Below are 20,322 nucleotides of genomic sequence, written 5' to 3' on the forward strand. Positions count from 1 at the left end.
AGGGTTCTGGCTCCCAGGCTGGCTACTGAAACAAGCTCTCCCAGATGTTGGACTTCTAACTCTTTCTATCCCTTCCTACTTCATTTATAATAAATGTCAAAAACAAAGTTAAAACGGAAAAACTCTTTTCCACCACAAACTCCGGTTAGTAGATAATAGGACTGGTAACATATTTTAAGATGCTTTTCCCATGATGACTATTCGAAGCATCTAAGAAAACAAAGTAAAGTGGCAGGGAAGAAAAACGACGAAACGTTTCAAGTCTGAGTCATCTCATCTTGGTGTCTCTATCCCAGCTTACTCTCATTTGAAACTTATAACCTAGAACTTCCAAGTTCTTTGATGGGCAGGCATCTAGCCTACCAGTTAAGATGCCTGGGGTTCCACACTAGGGTACCTGGTTGGTTCCTGGCTCCAGGTCCTGAATTCAGCTTCCTGGTAATGCAGATCCTGGAGCTAGCAGATGATGAACCATGCGGTAGCATCCCTTCCACCCAAATGTGAGGCCTGGACTGAGTTTCCAGCTCCAATCCTCAGCCTAGTCTTGACCAAGTGTGGGCATTTGGGGAGCGAACCAATAGATGGAATCTTCCTCTCTATATGCTTCTCAAATCAATCAATAAAAAGAAAACTAGTTTCCTACCTGTTGAAAATATTAACTCATGAAGCAATCGTGACTACGTTCAAAGAACAAACAGGCAATATATTATAAAGCACCACAGCAAGACTCACAGGATGGTGAGTGCCCCGTTAGGGTGAGGCATCCATTCACTCATTGCAAGGGAGGCAACCATTAACACATCCTCAACATACCTAGAAAGAAACCACTTCACTGTCATCCACCAACCAGTGAAGGAGGTATACACTTTCTGTGGGTCTATGCACCACATTCAAATGCACTACCACGTGGCAATATGGGGCTTTTAACATTTTCCATAGCAAGACAGTGAGCCTTTGCACAAGGGCTAGAGCAGGATTTTTTTTCTGGTACTCTAATATTTATACCTAAAAAAGAAAGAAAGAATAAAAGAAAAGCAGTATTAGACAAGACAGCAAATAGATAACCTAGCTGACTCTGAGTTAGGTTCTGCTGTAAGAGCAACAAAGAGAATGTTCTCAGGCCTTTCACTCAAGGAACACTCTTGTGCATATGCTCCTTGTGCACTTATTCCCTGTGTCTTGAAGTGGCATCCCTGCCACGTGCACTGCCTTCGGGGACTGGCAGAAGGCACGGTGATGTGCCTCAAATAGCCATCCTAATAATTTAAGTCAATGAAATTTTTTCTTAAATTTGAATAGAAGGGGGAAAACATTATTAAAGCCTTGCTAATGGAGGTTATCATTTTAATATCAGCTTTGTTATTATGTTAAGCCAGCTGAAAGTCATTATTTCTTGTCATGTAAAACACTCATTATCCTGAAATTTTTATTTTCATACACCCAGTTCAGGCACTCTGATCATCAAATGTGAATCTTGAAAAACTGCCTGGAGAACCAATAGCCACTAAAAGGCACCTTAATAAAGTTGAAAATTTCATGTCAGTCACACAAAAGCCAGCAAGTACGATACTAGAAGCTATGTGTTTCCCATATAGAATATCTTTTAAGCTTGTCAATTTCAACAAAGTCTATGCCTTGTGAGACAATGAGTTCAAATGTGTTAAATATAAAACAGCCGTTAATCCTCCTCACGCATTAGGTACACCACATGCTCTAAATTCAGCTTCATAACATCAGTCATGAATATTAGCTCTGCCAAGCTTTCAATTCCTTCCTTAAATGTTTCAGTTAACTCTTATTAGCTGCAGTTTCTCTCAGAGACTCATCTTCTACCTACGGCTCTATCCTTTATATCTCAAAATTTCCTCCTAAAGAATTGTTCTCATGTTAAGTCTAACTGTACAAAATGATAAATCCAAGAGTTACTTTAAAAAAAAAAAAAAGAAAGCAAAGTCTCTCTTCAGCTAAGGATCAAATTGAGCTACCTTTCAACGCCTCTGAATGATAAGTCGGGGCCCTGATTACATGTTTTTTATCACGGCCCTACTTAAAAAACCCTTCTACAGCAAAACTCAGGATAGTCTTCCTGTCACCACTCACCGAGGACCACATCTGAGGGTGGCACCTCTTCCCCAGGCCCCTGCCAGGATGATATATCGGCAAAGAGTGCTTTATCCAATTACTCTTACGTTTCAGGTGCATTTCAATTCCTGTATATAAGGGCAAAAATAGCCAGGGAGAGTAAGGAGGAATTTAGAATAAGACAAATGAGAGGAAAAGAGAATAAAGTGAGAAAGAAATGAGGTCTCTGAAAAGGGAACTAGGAAGAAAGCACAGACTAACCTTGTATTTGGGTCATTAAGTAAATTTCTACCAAATAGGAAAAGGATTTATAAATATACCCCTCCCCCAATGACACATACACCCTAAAGACACTAGCAAAATAACATTACATTTCAAAAGGACCGAGTAAATAAGACATCAGACATGCTCAAGAGAATCAGCTGTTTCAAACAGGAACTTGCTACTGTTCAAGATTATTTCCATTTTCTTTACAGAGAGAAATGAGAAACTGATGGGCTTAATTAAAGAAAAACAAAAGGATATTATTTTGTTGTTAAAGGATCAATTCTTTTTCTTTAATTGGAATGGTGATTAATAAGCTGAGAATCTGATTTCTAAACTAGCCAGTTTGAGTGATGCATTGTTTTTCCAGGAGCATCTCCATTAAGGAGAGCTCTATGAATGAAGCAAAGGCACAGCGCTTCCTCTCTGCTCCTGATCTCGGCACTCTGTGGCACGGAATGCTACACACTGTGTTTGAACAGAATGACACTGCACACTGTCCGCACCCAAATGAACTCGTCATAAATTTTTCACCTGAGGGTTTGAATGCACACCACGAAATGTGCTGGGCTTCCTACAGGGAATGTACAAATTAAAAAAAGAATCAATACTTTTATTTTTCCTATTCTCTAAACTTACTTTTAGACCTAGAAAGGCAGCTGGCAGCACAGGTCAGGCTCACTGAGGAAACGTGGGTACCCTGATGTCACAGCCCCAGGCATCACTTCCAGGCCACCATCTGCACAAATTAATACTTCTTACAGTTTGAGCTTCTCAGAGTTTCTTTTCTTTTTTTCATTTTATTTTTCTTGCACATTTGCTAGTCTATCTTTCGGTGGGGAAAAATCCTTCTGATAAAGATTTGCCTGTAGGTCCTACAATATAAAGACTGTTATTCCTGAATTTTGTCTCTCTTCCTTTATTTCTCTTCTTGCAAGGGTCCTTGACTCCCTTTCTTCAGCAAACCCCCAAGCCTCCAGCAGATGAGGCTCACCCAGCACAATGTGGAAGCCAGCTGCACCAGCCCTAGGCGTAAGCCTGGGCAGTCATTTCCTATGACCTTAACAATCGTCTGCCCAAGGCCTTAGGAAGGGCAGTCAGCGTGCAGCACACACACATCACAAAAGATGCAAGAGGACTTCCACGTGGTAAGGAAGTCGCTCAGGCACACAACAACCCAGGCTCCAACTTCACGTGAAAGGAAATCTTAGAACCACGAGAGCCCGCGTTCCCTTGACAATCACAAGCAGGGAATCCCAGATAAATTTTCTCTCACTGAAAAAGTCATCCACATTCCCAATGTTTTCCCTGCTTCCACAAAGTTCTCTGATTGTACTCTGTGGAAAGAAAGGAGTTAATTCCTAGGACAATCCAAACACAATGGTTCAAATTATAGACATGAAGTACAAGCAAAGTAATCAAGAGTGCCAGGTTCAGAAACACCTCTTAGGCCATGCAGAATCATTAGTTACTCAAGTTTATAAGGAAAATCCTCTCAAAAGCCTTGAAGAGGGACGACGGCAGATGCCCAAGGTAACTTTCTTTGAGTAGAGAGGAGGGAGCACTAGGATTTTTGTTTTTCACTGAAGTGGATGACGCCAGCTCACTATCTGTAACGGACTGTTCCTTTGGAATCAGCTCCCTGTGTCACAACGACCTGGTCATCTCGGAGGCTTCAGGATCGCTGGAGTCCTTGCAATCCTGCCTTGGCTGTGACCCATTCACTTCTGCCCCAACTTCTCAGAGATGCCTTACTCAGCATCTAATTAGTTAGGGAGGATTAACCCTGACACAGGAGTGGGAGGATGTGCTGCTGCGGTAGCCCAAATCTGTCCTGCCACTGCATTAATCAATTTCCATACAGCTATGCATGAATAATTGGATTTATCACTGAACGCAAAGATACACTCATAAATATAATTATAAAAATACCTCCAATTATACATAAGATATCTGCACCTTTAGGAATTTATTTTTCAACTGCACTTACCTGACTCACCTTAGCAAAATGGCCTGACAGAATCTACAAACACAATGGGCCTGTTTGCAGATGACAGAAAGGTGAGAAAGTAAATAATTTCCAAATGATCATCTATTATGTTCAGATTCATTTAAATGTATCATATTGAAAATAAACTTGAGCTTCATGCATGGCATTTTAAAATATACCACACATGCACGCAGAAATAAGTCTGTGCATGTATTATCTGCATCAACATGTGCATGGACACAGTGTATATTAGACAGTGCCTGGAAGTGAAGTCTGCATGTTATTCAGACTTACATAGCCAAAAACACAAGCACCTGTCTCTACGCTACAATTTGTGTTTTAACAGCTACAAACATTCCTATTTTAGTGTTACATTATCAAAGTAGAGATTAAGAATTATATCTGAATATGTCTATTGTTAAAACTTAAAAACAGATCATCACTCAAATTAGCGGGGGAACTAAGTTGGAGGCAGCAGCCTTATAATTCAACAGGCGCATATACCTCCTAATAAAACTATTTTTGCCTCAAGATCATAAGTTTTAAATTTAATCACTTTTCAGTAAAACACAATGTTTAGAACACTCCAACTCAAAGAAGAGGAGTAAAAAAGGGAAGAGATAAAAGTGCAGGAAGAAACCCACGGATGGATGATGCCTGACAGTGAAAGTCATTTTCAAAAATCATTAACTATCAATGCTTTACTCACATCTCTGATTAAATCAGTACATACACCTTATGTTAAAAAATAATGTCTATTTGAGTAGGATAGGATTTAGAAAAAAATGCATGCATTATAAAAATAGAAACACAATAGACAATTAGGCATCTGACTTATAAGAAACACCATATATGCACCTTCTAAATGGTTAGGGAATAAATATTCAAATTATTTTTTGAAGTCAGACAAAAATGTCATTTTCATTTTAAAATATAGATTCCACCAACTGAGCCTGTATTTGCCTGTATGAATAGAAGGAACTAAAAGAAATATTCCTCTCAAGCATGCATTTAAATGGATTACAGCAGTGTTATTATATATTTCTTATAAGATATTTTATTTATCATTTCTCTGAAAGGAGCTAGATTTTATATTAGTAAGAAAGTTTGCTTTCCTCTGTCATATCTCTGGCAAGCAGACACTCTGGTATTAATGTAAATCACTGGTTTAATTTTTAGCTTTCTTGGTTTGCTCCTCACCTATCCAGGAAATGATTTCTCTGGTGATAACTAACACATCATGCTAATGAGAGAATCTAATGCACAATAGAAAAATGTCACTACTAATAATATTTGCATGAAGTTAAATAAAGCAACTATAAGAGAATGTCAGACAGTTGTTCTTTAATAAGACACAATTTCACAATGAAATTATGTTGTTAATTTTGTTACATCATTGGGTGAATCCTAAATTACAACATAATGATACAGAGTCATTTAGAATTCTAACTCAGTATTTCACTGGAGTCTGAAAAGCGACCTTATTAAGGGATCATCTGTACTTTACAGGAAACAGGTTAAACATACCTCAGCAACAATAAAAGACATTAGCCTCTGCTAATGTGTGAGATGTGGCCATGGCCATTTTACCTGTATGGTTTCCTTTCTGAAGAGATTTTTAAACACACTAGATTATTTCAACATTTGACGTAATAACAAAAATTGTATTTACTATTCTTTCAAATATTTACAAAACAAAATAGTTACAAAAATTAAAAGATCAACTTGTAAAGTCTGAGTTTGAGATAAACACTTCCCAAAAGCAGGCTTTATTTTTTTTGCTAGTAACAAGACCTGGAGAAACAACATGGACCAAATGAGGCTGTGCACTGCAGATGAGCAAAGAAAGGCAACAGCTCTCTGGCCCTTCCCCACCTGTCACTGACCAAAGTGACGCAAAGAACTTAACTTAAAAAGTCACGAGGAACACCTGAACAAGGCTCTCCAATATCCCTCCACAAACAAAGAAATGAATCCTTTCGAGAAAATCACACTTCAATGTGGGAGAAAAAAGTATGGAAGCAGGAAAATACAGTCTAATAGTCCTGTCTCCAACTTGTGGTGCACATACTTAATCCCACCATAGCTAACCTGGCTCCAGATTGCAGTGTCTTTTTGTTAGCATCAGAATGAAAGACCTACATGTAAACAGATCCAACTTTTCTCCTATGAAACAAAAGACAAGGATTTTTATCTTTCTCCTTCCTAGCTTACCTATAAAAAACATAAACTTAGATTACTAAATTTCAGTATTCATGAGACATTTCCCAATACAAGTTTTTCTGTAGTTAAATACTAGTGGTGTATTTTCTATACCTCAGTTTTGGAGCCTTATAAAAGGCTATAAAGTAGCTCTACTAGTTTTTTCAAATGCTTAATGAAGTGGTCAAGGAAATACTACATTTGTTATAGTACTGAAGAAAACTTTGAAATAAAAAATGTATCCAATAAGTTTTATTTATGACCTCAACTTTACTGAGAAATTAAAATAATCATAATTTAAAAAACTGTGTTTGTCTTAAAAATGATACATACAGAATTCTGCACACTTGATTAAGTAAGAACAAACTTCTACCTGTGATAAAGCTGATTTGATGTGTATATTTAAGGTAATATTCTTGAAATTGTTGATTTTGAGATTGCATTTCAAGTCTCTCTCTTTCTCTCTGTCACACACACACACACACACACACACATGCTGAATCAGCATTGCTGATGAATTACAGGTAAGGAGAAATAAACATATTAAACATATATAGCAATACAGTTTTGATTTACATAGTTTCAACTTATACAATATTACCACACACAAAAAACGGCACTTTGAAAAAGGGAAAGACAGGCAAACACATACTCTCTTTTACATGCACAAAAAAAAAAAAAAAATGCTCAGAAGGTAAACATTTAGTGACCATGACAGGAAAAAAATGAGGGATCATTACATAAAAATCCAAAAACAAAAAACTACATTTTAAAAATATACTTAAGTCACAATACTTTTAAAACTGTGTTTTTCTCCTTTTGTTGTACTACTCTTTAATAAATAGTCCAATATTACACAGTATCATATACCATAATCAAACATAAATTACTTCCCTACATTTCTATTCTTTTCATATAGTCACTAATGTCCACTATTACGCACACACACATTCATACACAGGTATACACAAAATCTTTATATACCCAATCAATAGCTGGATCAAGGACATCATAATAGCTTGGTTGTACAGATTTCTGTTTCTGAGAGATTCCAAATTTTTTCCTAATTCTGGTCCATCATTTACATAATTTATTTTTATTGTTTCTTTTTTTTTTTTTTAGATAAAATGTTTTCCAGGACTTAAAGTCTACTTAGATTCAAATCTACTTGGAAATGGGTTAGTGCCAAAGAAGCAATCTAACACCATCTATGTGGTTCAATAGCCATTTATCAATTGATCATTATCTCTATCTGGTTTTATTAACTCTTTTCTAGCTAGAGGGAGACCTAAACCAATCTTCCCTTCCAACACACACACACAGCCCCTCTCCAAACTCCAGGAAAACTCTGGAGGGGACACCTAATTTTGAGGGTGTGGCACGAGTTATTAGTCTTAAGGTGAGAGAACACCCACCGTGTTCCAAACTCAAGGGAGCTACCTAGACAGGGGCATGCCAGACACACACCTTTGAAAGCGCTCTGCAGCGACAAGAGCATCTCTGCAGGAAATGAACTTTTCAAGAATGGGAAACTGCACATACAGTCCCATTATTGGGTTTGTGTTGATTGCACTGAAATCCCAGTTTACTGTATCAGCAGTAATCAGGGTCCCTCTACAGGATGTCAAAATACACCTTATTCAAATGCATTTATCCTATCTAGAAATGTAGGCTAAAACTGCTAGCTAAATCCTGGCTGTACGCACTACCACTGTAAATGTATTTCTACACCTGGGGTAGTTTACTGTCTGGCAAATTGCTCTCTTCCTTCATTATCAACTATTTACAGTATCTCACTCAACGTATTAAATTCTGTGAACTCTGACGAGCAAAAGAGGCTTTTAAAAAGCAGCTGCCATTTTTTCAAACGCATGGAGCAGTATCAGTTTCTTCCCAGTTTCTTGCCCATCTACTTAACATCCAAATACACGAGTATGGTCAGTACTACTTTCGTGCCGCGTGGATGATAAACTCCTGCTTTGTGTGGGTTTGGTGAAGGCTCCTGAAAAGCAAGACGTGTCTAGGAGGGAGGCACCAGGGAACTTCCCTCCCTCACTTGAGCACAGTCCAAGATGAAAGTTTCTGGGTTGTTTCCCCTTCGCTTCCTCTTACCCTCGCTCCCCCGCGGAGCTGCAGAGCCAGCAATTGTGCAAGAAGAGCCCGGCGCGCGGGGCGCGTATCACGGAGCGCATGGTACGAGCCGCAGCGGCTCGGGTGATTAATGACCAGTTCCCGCTGGCCTCGCGCTCGCACGTCGGCTTTGCCGGCGGGGTCGGCACGCCGAGCTGCCTCCCGCGCGGCCCGGACGGAGGAGCGGCTCTCGGGAGGACGCCGAGGCTGCGCCGGAGTGTGAGTGCGCCAGCGGGCGAGCGGGCGGGCGGGCGAGCGAGCGAGCGCGCCGGAGCTGAGCCGGAGCGGAGCGGGGTGGGCGCCGGCCCGGGGAGCGCGGGAGCGCAGGAGCGAGCGCGGAGCGAGCACAGAGCCGGCGCGGCTGCCACACACGCCATCTCCTCCAGCGACCCTCGGCGCTGACCGCGAAGCCTGCACAGCCTCCTGTCCTCAGGTCTGAACCCAGCTGCCTCCAGCCCCATGAAGTCAGTCGGGCTGTTCCGAGGGTCCCTAGATGTTAGGACTGTTTGGTCGCGGAACCTACTCTGAGATAGCAGACACTTGGACTACGCGATTCATACAGATTCTATTTGTAGGGTGGGGGCTTCCCCCCACTTTTTTTTTTTAACAGAAAACAAAGAAATAAATTAAGTCTTCGCATGACCCAGGCTGTTCTGTGAAACTTTTTAACAAATGCCTTCGCTTTCTTTTGACTTAAGTATTCTCTACCCTTTTTCTTTTAAGGAGCCCTAGGGAGCCCAAGCAGGAACACTGCATATTGCAATAACACAGTTATGACAAAACAGAGCCTAATCATAAAGTGATCACATTAAAAATATATGTATTTATATTTATACAGAAAACCAGCAGAAACAAAAGTGCATGTAACAGTTCGAGGTTTCCTTTAAAAAAAAAAAAGCCACCACAACAAAACAAAACAAAAAAATAAAGTAACTTACCTGTTGGGACATTCTGAATAAGAGGTTAGTGTCAGCGTTTTGCCATGTCCCCATGAACCCTGGTTCAGCCGGAGTCGGTCTGGTTCCGAACTGCATGGAGTTGTCAGTACAGGAGTCTCTTAAAGTCAAGTCTCTCGCCCTCTTTGGCTCTCTGTCTCTCTGTGTCTCTCTTTCTCTCACATCCACTTCTGCCTCTTCTGACTGAAAAGTGAAGGTGGATTTTTTGAGCCTCTTGGCAGCCAGTAGCAGGAGTGTAGTGCAGTTAAGGAGCTGGCTGGACTGTGCATTTCATTTGGGAAGGGGGAGATTTGGGGGAGGGAGGGGGTCAGAGCTTCCTTCGCACCTTCTGCACAGATATCCCTATCATTTATGCATAGATTGTGACTCCCCAAGCTTGCTTTGCCCGGTTTAACAGCTGCCTGTCAGGTGTGCAGGCAGCACTGGAGACCCAACCATCAGCTTCAAACTCTCAGCCACTGCATGTCATTGGATAGCAGCGCGGAGTCAACTGCTGCACTGTCAGGCACCAAATGACACCCTGCGCTAACCCCTCCAGATACAAGATAGATTCACACTCAGGCTCACTCTGAGCAAGCAGACAGGAGGGCCCTTCCCAGGAATTTTCCCAACAATGCTTCCTCATGGAACATGCAAGATCTGACACCAGTCTTTGTGTCAACATTTCTAAAACTGGTGCTGGAATTTTTTTTAATTGCATTGGAAGAAAGTAAACTATTCAGTTGTAAGAAAATGTAAAGTTGGCTCAGTTGTTATCTAAATGCTAGCACTTTGAAGTCATACAGTATATGCTGGGCTATTTCTAACCACATATAAACTCCTAGAGAAAATAATATACATAGACACTTGACCTTACACTCTGCAGAGTAAATAAGTAAACCTAGCGGGTTTTCTAATGTGTAAGATGCACAATAAACAATCTGCAAAATAAATACATACTCTCCTATTTAATATCTACTACCCTAGGCTATTAATTACTAAACTGGATGTTAGGTAATGGGAAACGAGATGGCAAAGGAAAGAAATATACCTTTTCTTAAAGCTCAAAAGCAAGAAAAAAAAATCCTTTGTTAAAGTTCCTGGATGAAGCATCTACAGTATCCTTTCAGATCATAAAGAGAGAGAGAGAGAGGTGGGGGGGAACGCCTGTCCCATTTCAGGTAAAAAGTAATGAACATAAAAACTCCATTTTTTCATTCATGATCTCTATGGAACATTCTATAACATTTTCCTGCCTGATGAAATATAGCCTTGATATCAGGTCATATTTTTAATTAAACCAGTTTTAAAACAAAGCATCTATTTATTAGATAGTATTTATCTGCCTTATTTATGGAAACACAGAACTGAAGAAAATGCACTGTACATAAACAGTAACTTCAAAATGGAAAGCTGAATTCATGCCACCTCATAAAAGTAGTCAGCAGGAAAAAGCCATCCTTCCTAAACTTAAGATGTAAGGAACATTAATCTTCAACCACCTACAAACACCGAGGACAAATATACCACTCTGCTGGCTCCTTCTTAACTAAAGAATCACAATAAACCTTACTCTCTGAAACAACAAAAGAACAGAAAAGAGCTTCAATGGCAGCTCCGAGTCATTAGTGGACAATGAGAAAAGATGAGAAAACGTACACTGTGTTGACACAAATGTGCCTTCCCCTCTAGAACCGGCATCTCCTGAAAGCTTTTCTGTTAAACTTCCCTCCAGTTCACCACCATTAAGCACAAAAAAGTCTCAAAAGAAGCAAATTCAATATCTGAGAGGAAACAAACAAGAACCCAAAGAATTGTTGCCTTAAAATATATTAAGTCCACCTGTGGTCAATAAAAAATATTCTTGGGGGGGGGGAGGGCGGGAAAAGCCCCTATGAGTCAATTGTCAACGGTGACTGTACCTTTACTGCTAGCTATTACCCACTTAAACTCCCTCTAAAATTTGCTAGCCTCTTGATTTCTGAAGTGGCACTCAGTGCCTCAGTCAAGCTGCCTGCTCAGCTCCTGACCTTCCCACTAATGGCTGTTATTTGTGGGAGGCTTAAGGACACTGTCAATAGCAAGCTTCCTCCCGGCTCCACTCAAGCTCTGTTGTATCGCTTTGCCTGCGTGTTCTCTCTCGCGACTCGCTCTCCCCCTCTGCCTGGCTCTCCCCCTTCTTCCTCCCGCTCTCCTTCACTCCCTCTTCCTCTTTTTCCCAGCCCCCCTCCCACCCCTTTTTTCTGTCAGTCCAGCAGTCCTCTTCTTTCCCAGGTATCCTACCCACGCCTGAGCCCCCCTCCCCCCACCCACACACACATACACAAACAACACAAAAATCAACTGGCATGCAGCAGCAAGCACCTGCAGTAATAGACTCTTTTATTAAAACTGTTATTCTGCAAGACTTGAAATTCCCCGTGGACTGGGCCATGTCAAAGCCGATATAATTAACTAGAGGCTCAGCAACGGATCAATTACCAGACAAGCAAGTGATAGTGAAATCAATGAAAGATCATCAGCCACATTATCAGTGTTGCAACTCATTAGGGCAAAACTGAGAAATGTGCTCAAAGCGAGCCCAAGCAAGGTGGCATTACAAAACAAAGGGCTAATTTGGAGACCCTGCTGTGAACAATCTGTAACAGAATTAGCCTTTTTTCCCCCTAAACTGCACAGCTCCGTAACTAAATGTGACAGACTGAGAGAAGCAGTTTATTAAGACACCAACCCCAAGTTTATTTAGTTCATAAACTCTCTCCTAGAAAATCAATACAGTCTGTACAGGGTTATTAGGCTGACTAGCTAATACATCCAAATCTGGTCTGCCCAGCCAGCAGTCTTCTGACAAAATGCTACCCAGTGTAGGCAAACTGAGCTCTCTCAGAGATCAAGGTCTGGGGTTGCTCTAGCTGAAACAGATCTGCAGTGGAACTATTAACTGCATTTTACGGCCACAAACCAAGCCTTAAAAATACCAGGTTATCTTTCTGAGGCTTAAAAACATTTTTTCCATGATAAATATATCGTAGGAAATCGCACCTGCTGAATAGATTTGATCAAGCAAAATCTTTACTAGTTTGTAAAGACTAGTTTACAAAAAGGACAAGCTTTGTCACAGTAAGAGGCAACAAGTAACCCAAAGGCTTAACAATAAATAAATAAAACAAATACCTCCAACATAAACACATGCTGTGCTTTGCAGATTTTGTTTCTAACATTTTTTAAATTAAGTTTTTGAAAATAAAAATTTGTCTCCTCCAGTTATCCCCAAAAGCGTGTGATCTGAACTTGTCACTCACTTCCAAATATAACAGAGCATGTAAAACCCCTGTTCTTAGGATGATTTTCTTAGGATCATTTTCTATCTAGCAAGTGAGACACTTTGTATTACTTTAAGGACAGGTGGGAAAAATTAATACACCTCCAAGGTACAAACATGTCTTTGAGTTTCTCCAATGCTTATGTAACTTGGCAGAAGATGGGATAACTTTTTGGAATCATTTGTATATATGGAACTTATTCAAAAACAGGGGGATAAGAGGTAGGTATCACTTCCACAATAATTGCTTTCTGCCACCCTGATTCCATGTATTTCAGACTAAAGAATCATACATGTGCTGGCTTTCTCACATTTACTGATAGTGAGTGATGGATCATGGAAATTAAGAAGTACACCAACCAGGCCTAAAGGCATTCCAGTTATTAAAGACATTGTGGCAATGTGACTACCTCCACCTCCCCATACAACAATAGCAAAAATACGGAGACACAGGTTAGAAACTCAAGTGCATTTTACAATGGTAAAATAGATCAGAGAATTGAAGGGGAAAAGAGGTAACTCTCATGGAAATGATTTTAGATGTTTATGTTGTCTTAGCATTTAAAATGTTCTAAGAAAAGGATTGCACTATTAACAGACCTTTAGTATGTGGGCTGTTAGATGCTATATCCAAAACTTAAAAAAAATTTTTTTTACACAACTTAAATAAAAGCTAATTTAGTCTGCTGTAATTAAATATTTTCCTATAATTCTTAATCTGGCACTTTATTATGCATTTCATATTCATATATTCACATTTTTTAGTAATCTATTAAAAAATCTGATGCCTGTATTCTGAACCTATGCTGTGGAACCTCATGTTTTGGATAGCAACTAAAAGTTGTAATTACAGGAAAAATTTACTTTTTAAAGCCTTTTTGCATATAACTACACACTGTGCATGTACCCTCAATGAGATCCAATTAGTTACCGAGAATTTGCATTTCAGTTAGTGTGGGATAACAAGACTACAGGGAGGCACAATGCAATTCCACCAGCAGAGTAAGAAAGTGTGTTCTTTCTTGTTAGCTCTGTAAGCAATAATTCCCACAACTGACTGTTTTAAAATGTTACTGATCTTTTCAATATCGGGATACTGAAGTAGATGTCAGGTTTTCTCCTCTATTTCCTAAAAAAAAAAAAAAAGTCACATTTTGAGGCAAAAATTACCCACAGTTGATAGCTGGAGAAGCAAGTAAGCCAAGGAATTTGCAGGCACGATGTACATTTGTGGAGTGGTTTGTTCTTTGTTGTTGTTTTGTGTTGTTACTGTTTTTAGAAAGGGAGAAATATTGTGTACTTTTTTGTTTCCAACTTAATGTGTAGCTTCTTTAAAAGTACACTGCTTTCCCAAAATAAGTTCTGTAATTGGGCACAGAAACTGCTCTTTGAGACAGTTCTATGTAAATACATATGGTTTTGTGATAAAGGCATATATTCACTGAGAAAATGAAGACTTTTTTCTAGTTATTTATTCCAACAATGTAAATCCGAAGCACATATAAAATAAATGTACATTTTATGTACACAGTTTAAGCAGCACTGCTAAGACTTCTGCTGGTTCACAGAACAATACCTGTAACTCCCTTGGTTCAGCTCAGCAGCTGTTAACAGATTCTGTAATCTGTAATGACAGTAAACTGGCCTTTGCTCTTCTTTTATTCACTATTCATTTTCAAGGCTTGGTTAAGTACAGAGCTGGGTTAAAGATCAGTGGTTTTTCATGTGACACACGCTGGTATTCATCTAATGGCTTGTCAAGACAAAACTGTCCCTGTTCTTGCCAAAATAATAAAAATGACGCTCCACATCGCATGACAATCAGCACTTCCTTATGGAAAAACAACTTGGGCTTTTATAATTGAATTATTTTATGGAAAAAATGTTTATAACATAGGCTGGCCTATCTTATATGTGGAATCAGGTTGCCATCCTCAAAGGATATGTTTTAAAATGTTTGCCTTCTCTTAACTCTAGAAAAACATGGATGTAGCTTCCAATGGAAATCAGACTTCACCATATAAAAAATAATGCTGCAGCTACAAATTCATAAGGAATTAAGGTATATAACTTAATATATGCAAATTATGCAGAAGCACCAGGCTAGACTGAGTCACAGAGGTGGGAGAACCAATTGAGGAAATGTCATTTTTCTTGAGAACAAAGTATGGGACTTGCTTTGCAACATCTGTTGGGCTGTGTGAAATGTTAACAGATGTCTTAAGTGAAAAAAAGGAGAAAGAATTAATAAAGGAAACCTCCTCTGAACAGATAATCCACCCAAATTTCCATATTTCTGAGTAAAAACCCTGACAGCAACCTCTTTCCCTTGTGAAATCTGCCATCCCTGCTTTATTATGTAAAGTTTCATTTTCTACGTGAAGTTAAGGAGAAAAGTTTTTCAACTCACCCATAAAGAATAGACAAAAAGTTAAACTCACAATAATTTCAACTCAGCTTTTCCCTTTGTGAATAATTATATCATCATATAACCTGCCTGTTTTCCCTGGACTCACATATGTTATTTGATGGGAGGACAGTAAAAAGTTTGCAGCACCCCCCCAAAAAAAAACCCACACATGAACAAAAAGATGAAATATTACTCTACTAGCCTGCATGTTTGGGGTAAAGGAAGGAGGGGGGATTAAACTGGAGCTTTTAAGAGAGTTCAGATACAAACACGTGAGTGCTCACGAAGGCACTCATCTGCACAATTAAGATTCACTTATCTTTTACATCTAAATCCTTGCATTTCCAAACTGGCTCCTACTTTCCTTTCCATTACCACCCTTATAAGGGAAGAAACACCCTTCTTCCAACAGCCAAGTGTTCCCTGGCAGTGAAGTCGGATGATCACGAAAACTTTTGCAGTATACCAGTGGGATTCCTGCAATAACATTATAAGGAACCTGGGAAACTTTACTTTCCTATTGAACAAGTTTTCTTTGTGTTTCACTTTGTTAGGTGATCTAGCCTAACCTGAATGCAGCGGTCTTTAATTCAGATTACAAAATGATGCATGCATGCCAACTACTGGATCTAACCTAGAAACAGCCTATTTGTGAATGAACTGAACTATGCACCTATGTCCTTCTACAAGTCTTCCTTTTTTTATTTCATTCAGGTGAAAGGCAAAGAGACAGAGAGAGATCTACTATCCACTGATGTCTCTCTCCAAATGCCCACAACAGCCCAGGCTAGGTCACACTGAAGCTAGGAACCAAAAACTCAATCCAGATCTCCCAATATGGGTGGCAAGGGCCCAACTACTTGAGCCATGACTTGCTATCCCTCCCTACTGCTGATAGGGGTGCACAGTACCAGGAAGCTTGGCACGGGAGTAGAGATAGGACTCAAACCCAGACCCTCCAGTATGGGAGGCAGGCATCCCAATGATCACTGTGCCTAATGCCCACCCCTAAGTCTGCTTCTTAGGAGACATCTAATTCTACTGCCTCTTCTCTTAGACCTTGGGTCATTGGGGCTTGTGCTGTGGCATAGTAGGCAAAGCCTCTGCCTGTAGCACCGGCATCTCACATGGGCGCTGGTTTGTGTCCCAGCTGCTCTTCTTGCGATCCAGCTCTCTGCCTATGGCCTGGGAAAGCAGTGGAAGATAAGCCAAGTGCTTGGGCCTCTGAACCCATGTGGGAGACCTGGTGGAAACTCCTGGCTTCTGGCTTTGGATCAGCCCAACTTTGGCCATTGTGACCATTTGGGGAATGAATCAACGGATGGAAGACCTTTCTCTGTCTCTCCCTCTCTCTGTAACTCTGCCTCTGAAATAAATAAATAAAAAATCTTAAAAAAAAAACAAACTTGAATTGTTATTTTGGGTTAACAGCTTATGGGTTAATTAATTCAAAATGCACTTAATGATCTTTATAGATTTAAATGACAAAAGAAAGAAATTGCTGCCATCTCTGCCTGTCAGTCTCCAGACTGGACGCTCTCTGCTCCCTGAAAGTGTGTGAGATTTGTTCATGTGCCTTTCCTATTTACACAACAGCCTCACCCTCTCCACATGGCTCTGGCAGCCTGGTCTGGGCATTTCAACATATAGAAGCCTCAGCCAGAACAGCCTGAAGATTTCAGGGGACAAGCCCATGGTGCAAGCTGTAAATATAACATGCAGTTTTTGCTCAGCTTGTTTTTTGCCAAAGTATTGTGGGCACTAAAAACTCTAGTGCTCACTCCCAGGAACACCACATCAAGGCACATGACAAAAAGTAATAGCTATTACACTCCCCAAAAAGCAGTCATCTACACTGAGTGAGAAAGCGATAAACACTGAAAACATCATTATGTGACCTTGAACAAAGAGGGAACAGGCTCCTTAACATAAGGTATAGTGAGGACCCAGGTTTAAATCACAGCCCCCTGTGCAAACAGTACCTAAAGGCTTCAGCCTTCTAGAGCAAAAGGGAGAAACTACTCTGGTTGACACTTCTCTCTGTACCTGTTAGAACAATCAACATGCTACCACATCTGCTGACAGCCTAATCAGGGGCTCCACTTCATAGAAACACATCAAGGAGATATCCAAATGCCATAATCCTTTGATAAAGTGTAAAAAAAAAAAAAACCTGTTTTTTTTTTTTTTTTTAAAGATTTGGGTAGGGTGTGGTAGTTGCAATGGTTGAAAAAATGTTAGGAAAATGATGAATACTTAGAATCATGACAATCGCAGACACAAAAGCTTCTGAGGTCAGCATGAACTTGTGCCTACAAAAGATCAAACATTTTGCCTATCTTGGTTTAAAAATAGAAAAGTGACTTTATTAATCTCCTCTCAGGTGCAAACAGTGACAGTGGATTCTTTCTATGCTAGCCATAGTCGGTGTTTTATGAGAAAATCTTCTAGAAGACAGAACCACGTGTCTTTCCGTAAAGGAATATGAAAAAACAGACTGAGGGTGGGGTGACGAAGTAGGTATTTATGTATTAAGTATTTAGGTATGACTATGAAAGTTGTAAGGATTGTAAAGATAATATTATTTTTTAAAATTTACTTCCTTATAATGTCTAGGGACCAGCAAGTTTGCAGCCCAGTAAAGAAGTCTTAATAATAGTGTAAATTACTCTCAGAAAGGGTAGTTGAGATTCACGAACACCCAAGAAAAAAGTGTGTCAGGACAGGGCTCAACACTTTACAAAATTATTTTAAAAATCCATTACCACCCTTAAAGTGGTAAAAAGCAACATTATCACTGAGAAACCCTTATAGGCAATGCATAACCTAAAAAGTAAATTTAAAAAGTGAAATAACCATACACTTAAAATTTCAAAAATCTTTATAAAACCAGGCTATAATATACCTGTTTAAATGGAAAAATGTTGAAACAAAGAAAATTTCAATGAACTTATAGGTTGTTGTCAAAATTAAAAAACCCTGAAGATGACAAAAACCCCATTAACAGCAAGTTTAAAATAGGAAAAAATAGCAGGTAGCTTAGGAGGTCTGAATAGTGATTACTTTTGGTGGAGAACAGTGTCTGGGGAGAGGTACAGTGTAGCTTTTTAGGCATAGGCAATGTGTCCATCTAACTGGGGGGCCCGATGTGTTCATTTTGTGAACATTTACTAGGCTGTAGCACCCTTAAGACTTGTGCACAGTTCTCTATGTATGTCACACTTCAGTTCTAAACATTTACGACCACTATTATTAACAGTACTCTGGTACTACTAAAAATACTGATAACAAGAAGTGATTCCCAGAGATCTGTCTATGAAAGATAAAGGAAAAGAAAAAGAAGGGGTGGGAAGAAGAGCAGTCAAAATAGGGCAGACACTTTATCACAGTAAAAATCACTGGGCAAACCCCCACTAATCTACTGCTTGCGGCAATTTCCTCCGAGGTAAGGCATGTTAGGAAGCGAGTGAGTACGCAGTGTCATGGAGTGAGGATGAGTGGGAAAGACAGTAAGGGGAGGGGGAGAGTAATGAGGTGAGACATCATAACCATGCAGCGAAAGCACATCAGTGTGTCCAAGTGACTTACATGTAGACAACATACCTCAGCCTGGGAAGTGTCAACCCCGTAGCACGGGACCTTGAAAGGTGCTGGCCAGTCTTGTTCACTAAGCCTGTCCTCTGATTTGCAAGCAAGGCTACGCGGAGGTGGAGTGGGCACAAAGCGTGCCTGTTGAGAGAGTGGGAGAGGAAATTACATATACCATACAGACAGCATCACTTAGAAACACTGCATACATCAACACAGATTAAAAAACAAAACATAACTGCAGCTATAAACTCCTCTGACCACCCAAACACATTCTGCCCCCAGAGGGAACAGTTTCTAAGGCTGACAACAGCCAACAGTTAAATAAATAAACCCTGGAGAAAATAAACGCAGCCAAGTGAGAATAACTGAATAATTAGCTAATTGATAATTGATATGCTTTTGTCCTGAACAGCTCAATTTCTTATTGTTTTTTTTTTTCTCACTTTAATTATAGAGTCATCTTAAATATTTTTAGCCATCATTAGGGAATACTAGTCAAGGCCCAACTTGATAAGATGCTATGGGTAACACAAATGTTAGGACACATTTATATTTTCTGCACAGAAGTTTACATCTAGGAGCCAGGGGTGGGACACAGAAGGTTAAACCACTACTTTGGACGCTGGTATCCCATATCCAAATACAGGGTCCTGGCTGCTATGCTTCTGGTCCAGTTTCCTACTAATACACCTGGGAAAACAATGGAAGATGACCCAAATCCTTAGGCCTCTGCCACCCATGTGGGAGACCCAGATACAATTCTGGGCTCCTAGCTTGAGCTTGGCCCAGCCTGGCATATTGTAGCCATGTGGGGAGTGAACCAGAGGATGGAAGATCTCCCTCTCTGTCTCTATCACTCTGCTTTAAAATTAAACAAAAACTCTTTTAAAAAAAAGTTTACAGTCTAGTCCTGAAGATAAACCATGAACCAACACCATCTTAATAAAAACAGAACATGATAAGAGAAAACAGCAGAGGAACTCTATATGACCCGGGAAAAGAGATTTCCTTCCAGCCAGTGTGGTAAAAGAAAGCTTCTACGCTGAGACAGCCCTTACTCTGGCTTGAAGCACCAATACTATTCCTAAAGAAGTGATACCACTGGACCAGAATAAAGAACGAATGACAGGACAGATGGTCACCAGGCACAATGATAATAGGCGGGTCCTGTACCCCATCGTGAAGAGTTGCAAAGTATTCCAACTATTAAAATTCTGAAAACTTCAGAATAGCAACATAGTATGATCATTACTATATTCCTATAAGTTTTACTAATGTATAAAAGAAGTGAAACAATCAGTTAGGAAGCTATTAGAATGCTCTTGGTAAATTGACTGCTTTTAATTGGGCTGGGGGAAGAAGAATAAAATATAAAAGATACTGTGAGGATAACTAA

The 20,322-nt window shown here is 39.8% G+C and overlaps 1 protein-coding gene across 33 annotated transcripts in view; it reads right to left on the reverse strand.

The window, feature by feature from the left end:
* BNC2 (basonuclin zinc finger protein 2) overlaps positions 1 to 20,322 on the reverse strand; it is a 462,557-nt gene that overhangs the window by 303,455 nt on the left and 138,780 nt on the right. For 26 of the 33 annotated variants that reach the window (XM_051857628.2, XM_070052561.1, XM_070052555.1 and 23 more), the window contains 2 exons: positions 18,939 to 19,064; positions 9,607 to 9,807 (listed from right to left, as the gene is read on the reverse strand). In XM_051857628.2, coding sequence (XP_051713588.2) covers positions 9,607 to 9,807; positions 18,939 to 19,064 — 327 coding nt within the window. The remainder of the gene's footprint in view (positions 1 to 9,606; positions 9,808 to 18,938; positions 19,065 to 20,322) is intronic. The other 7 variants (XM_070052578.1, XM_051857680.2, XM_051857664.2 and 4 more) reach the window with 1 other exon arrangement.

The sequence above is a fragment of the Oryctolagus cuniculus genome, chromosome 1 (genome assembly GCF_964237555.1).
Source record: "Oryctolagus cuniculus chromosome 1, mOryCun1.1, whole genome shotgun sequence".
Taxonomy (NCBI): domain Eukaryota; kingdom Metazoa; phylum Chordata; class Mammalia; order Lagomorpha; family Leporidae; genus Oryctolagus; species Oryctolagus cuniculus.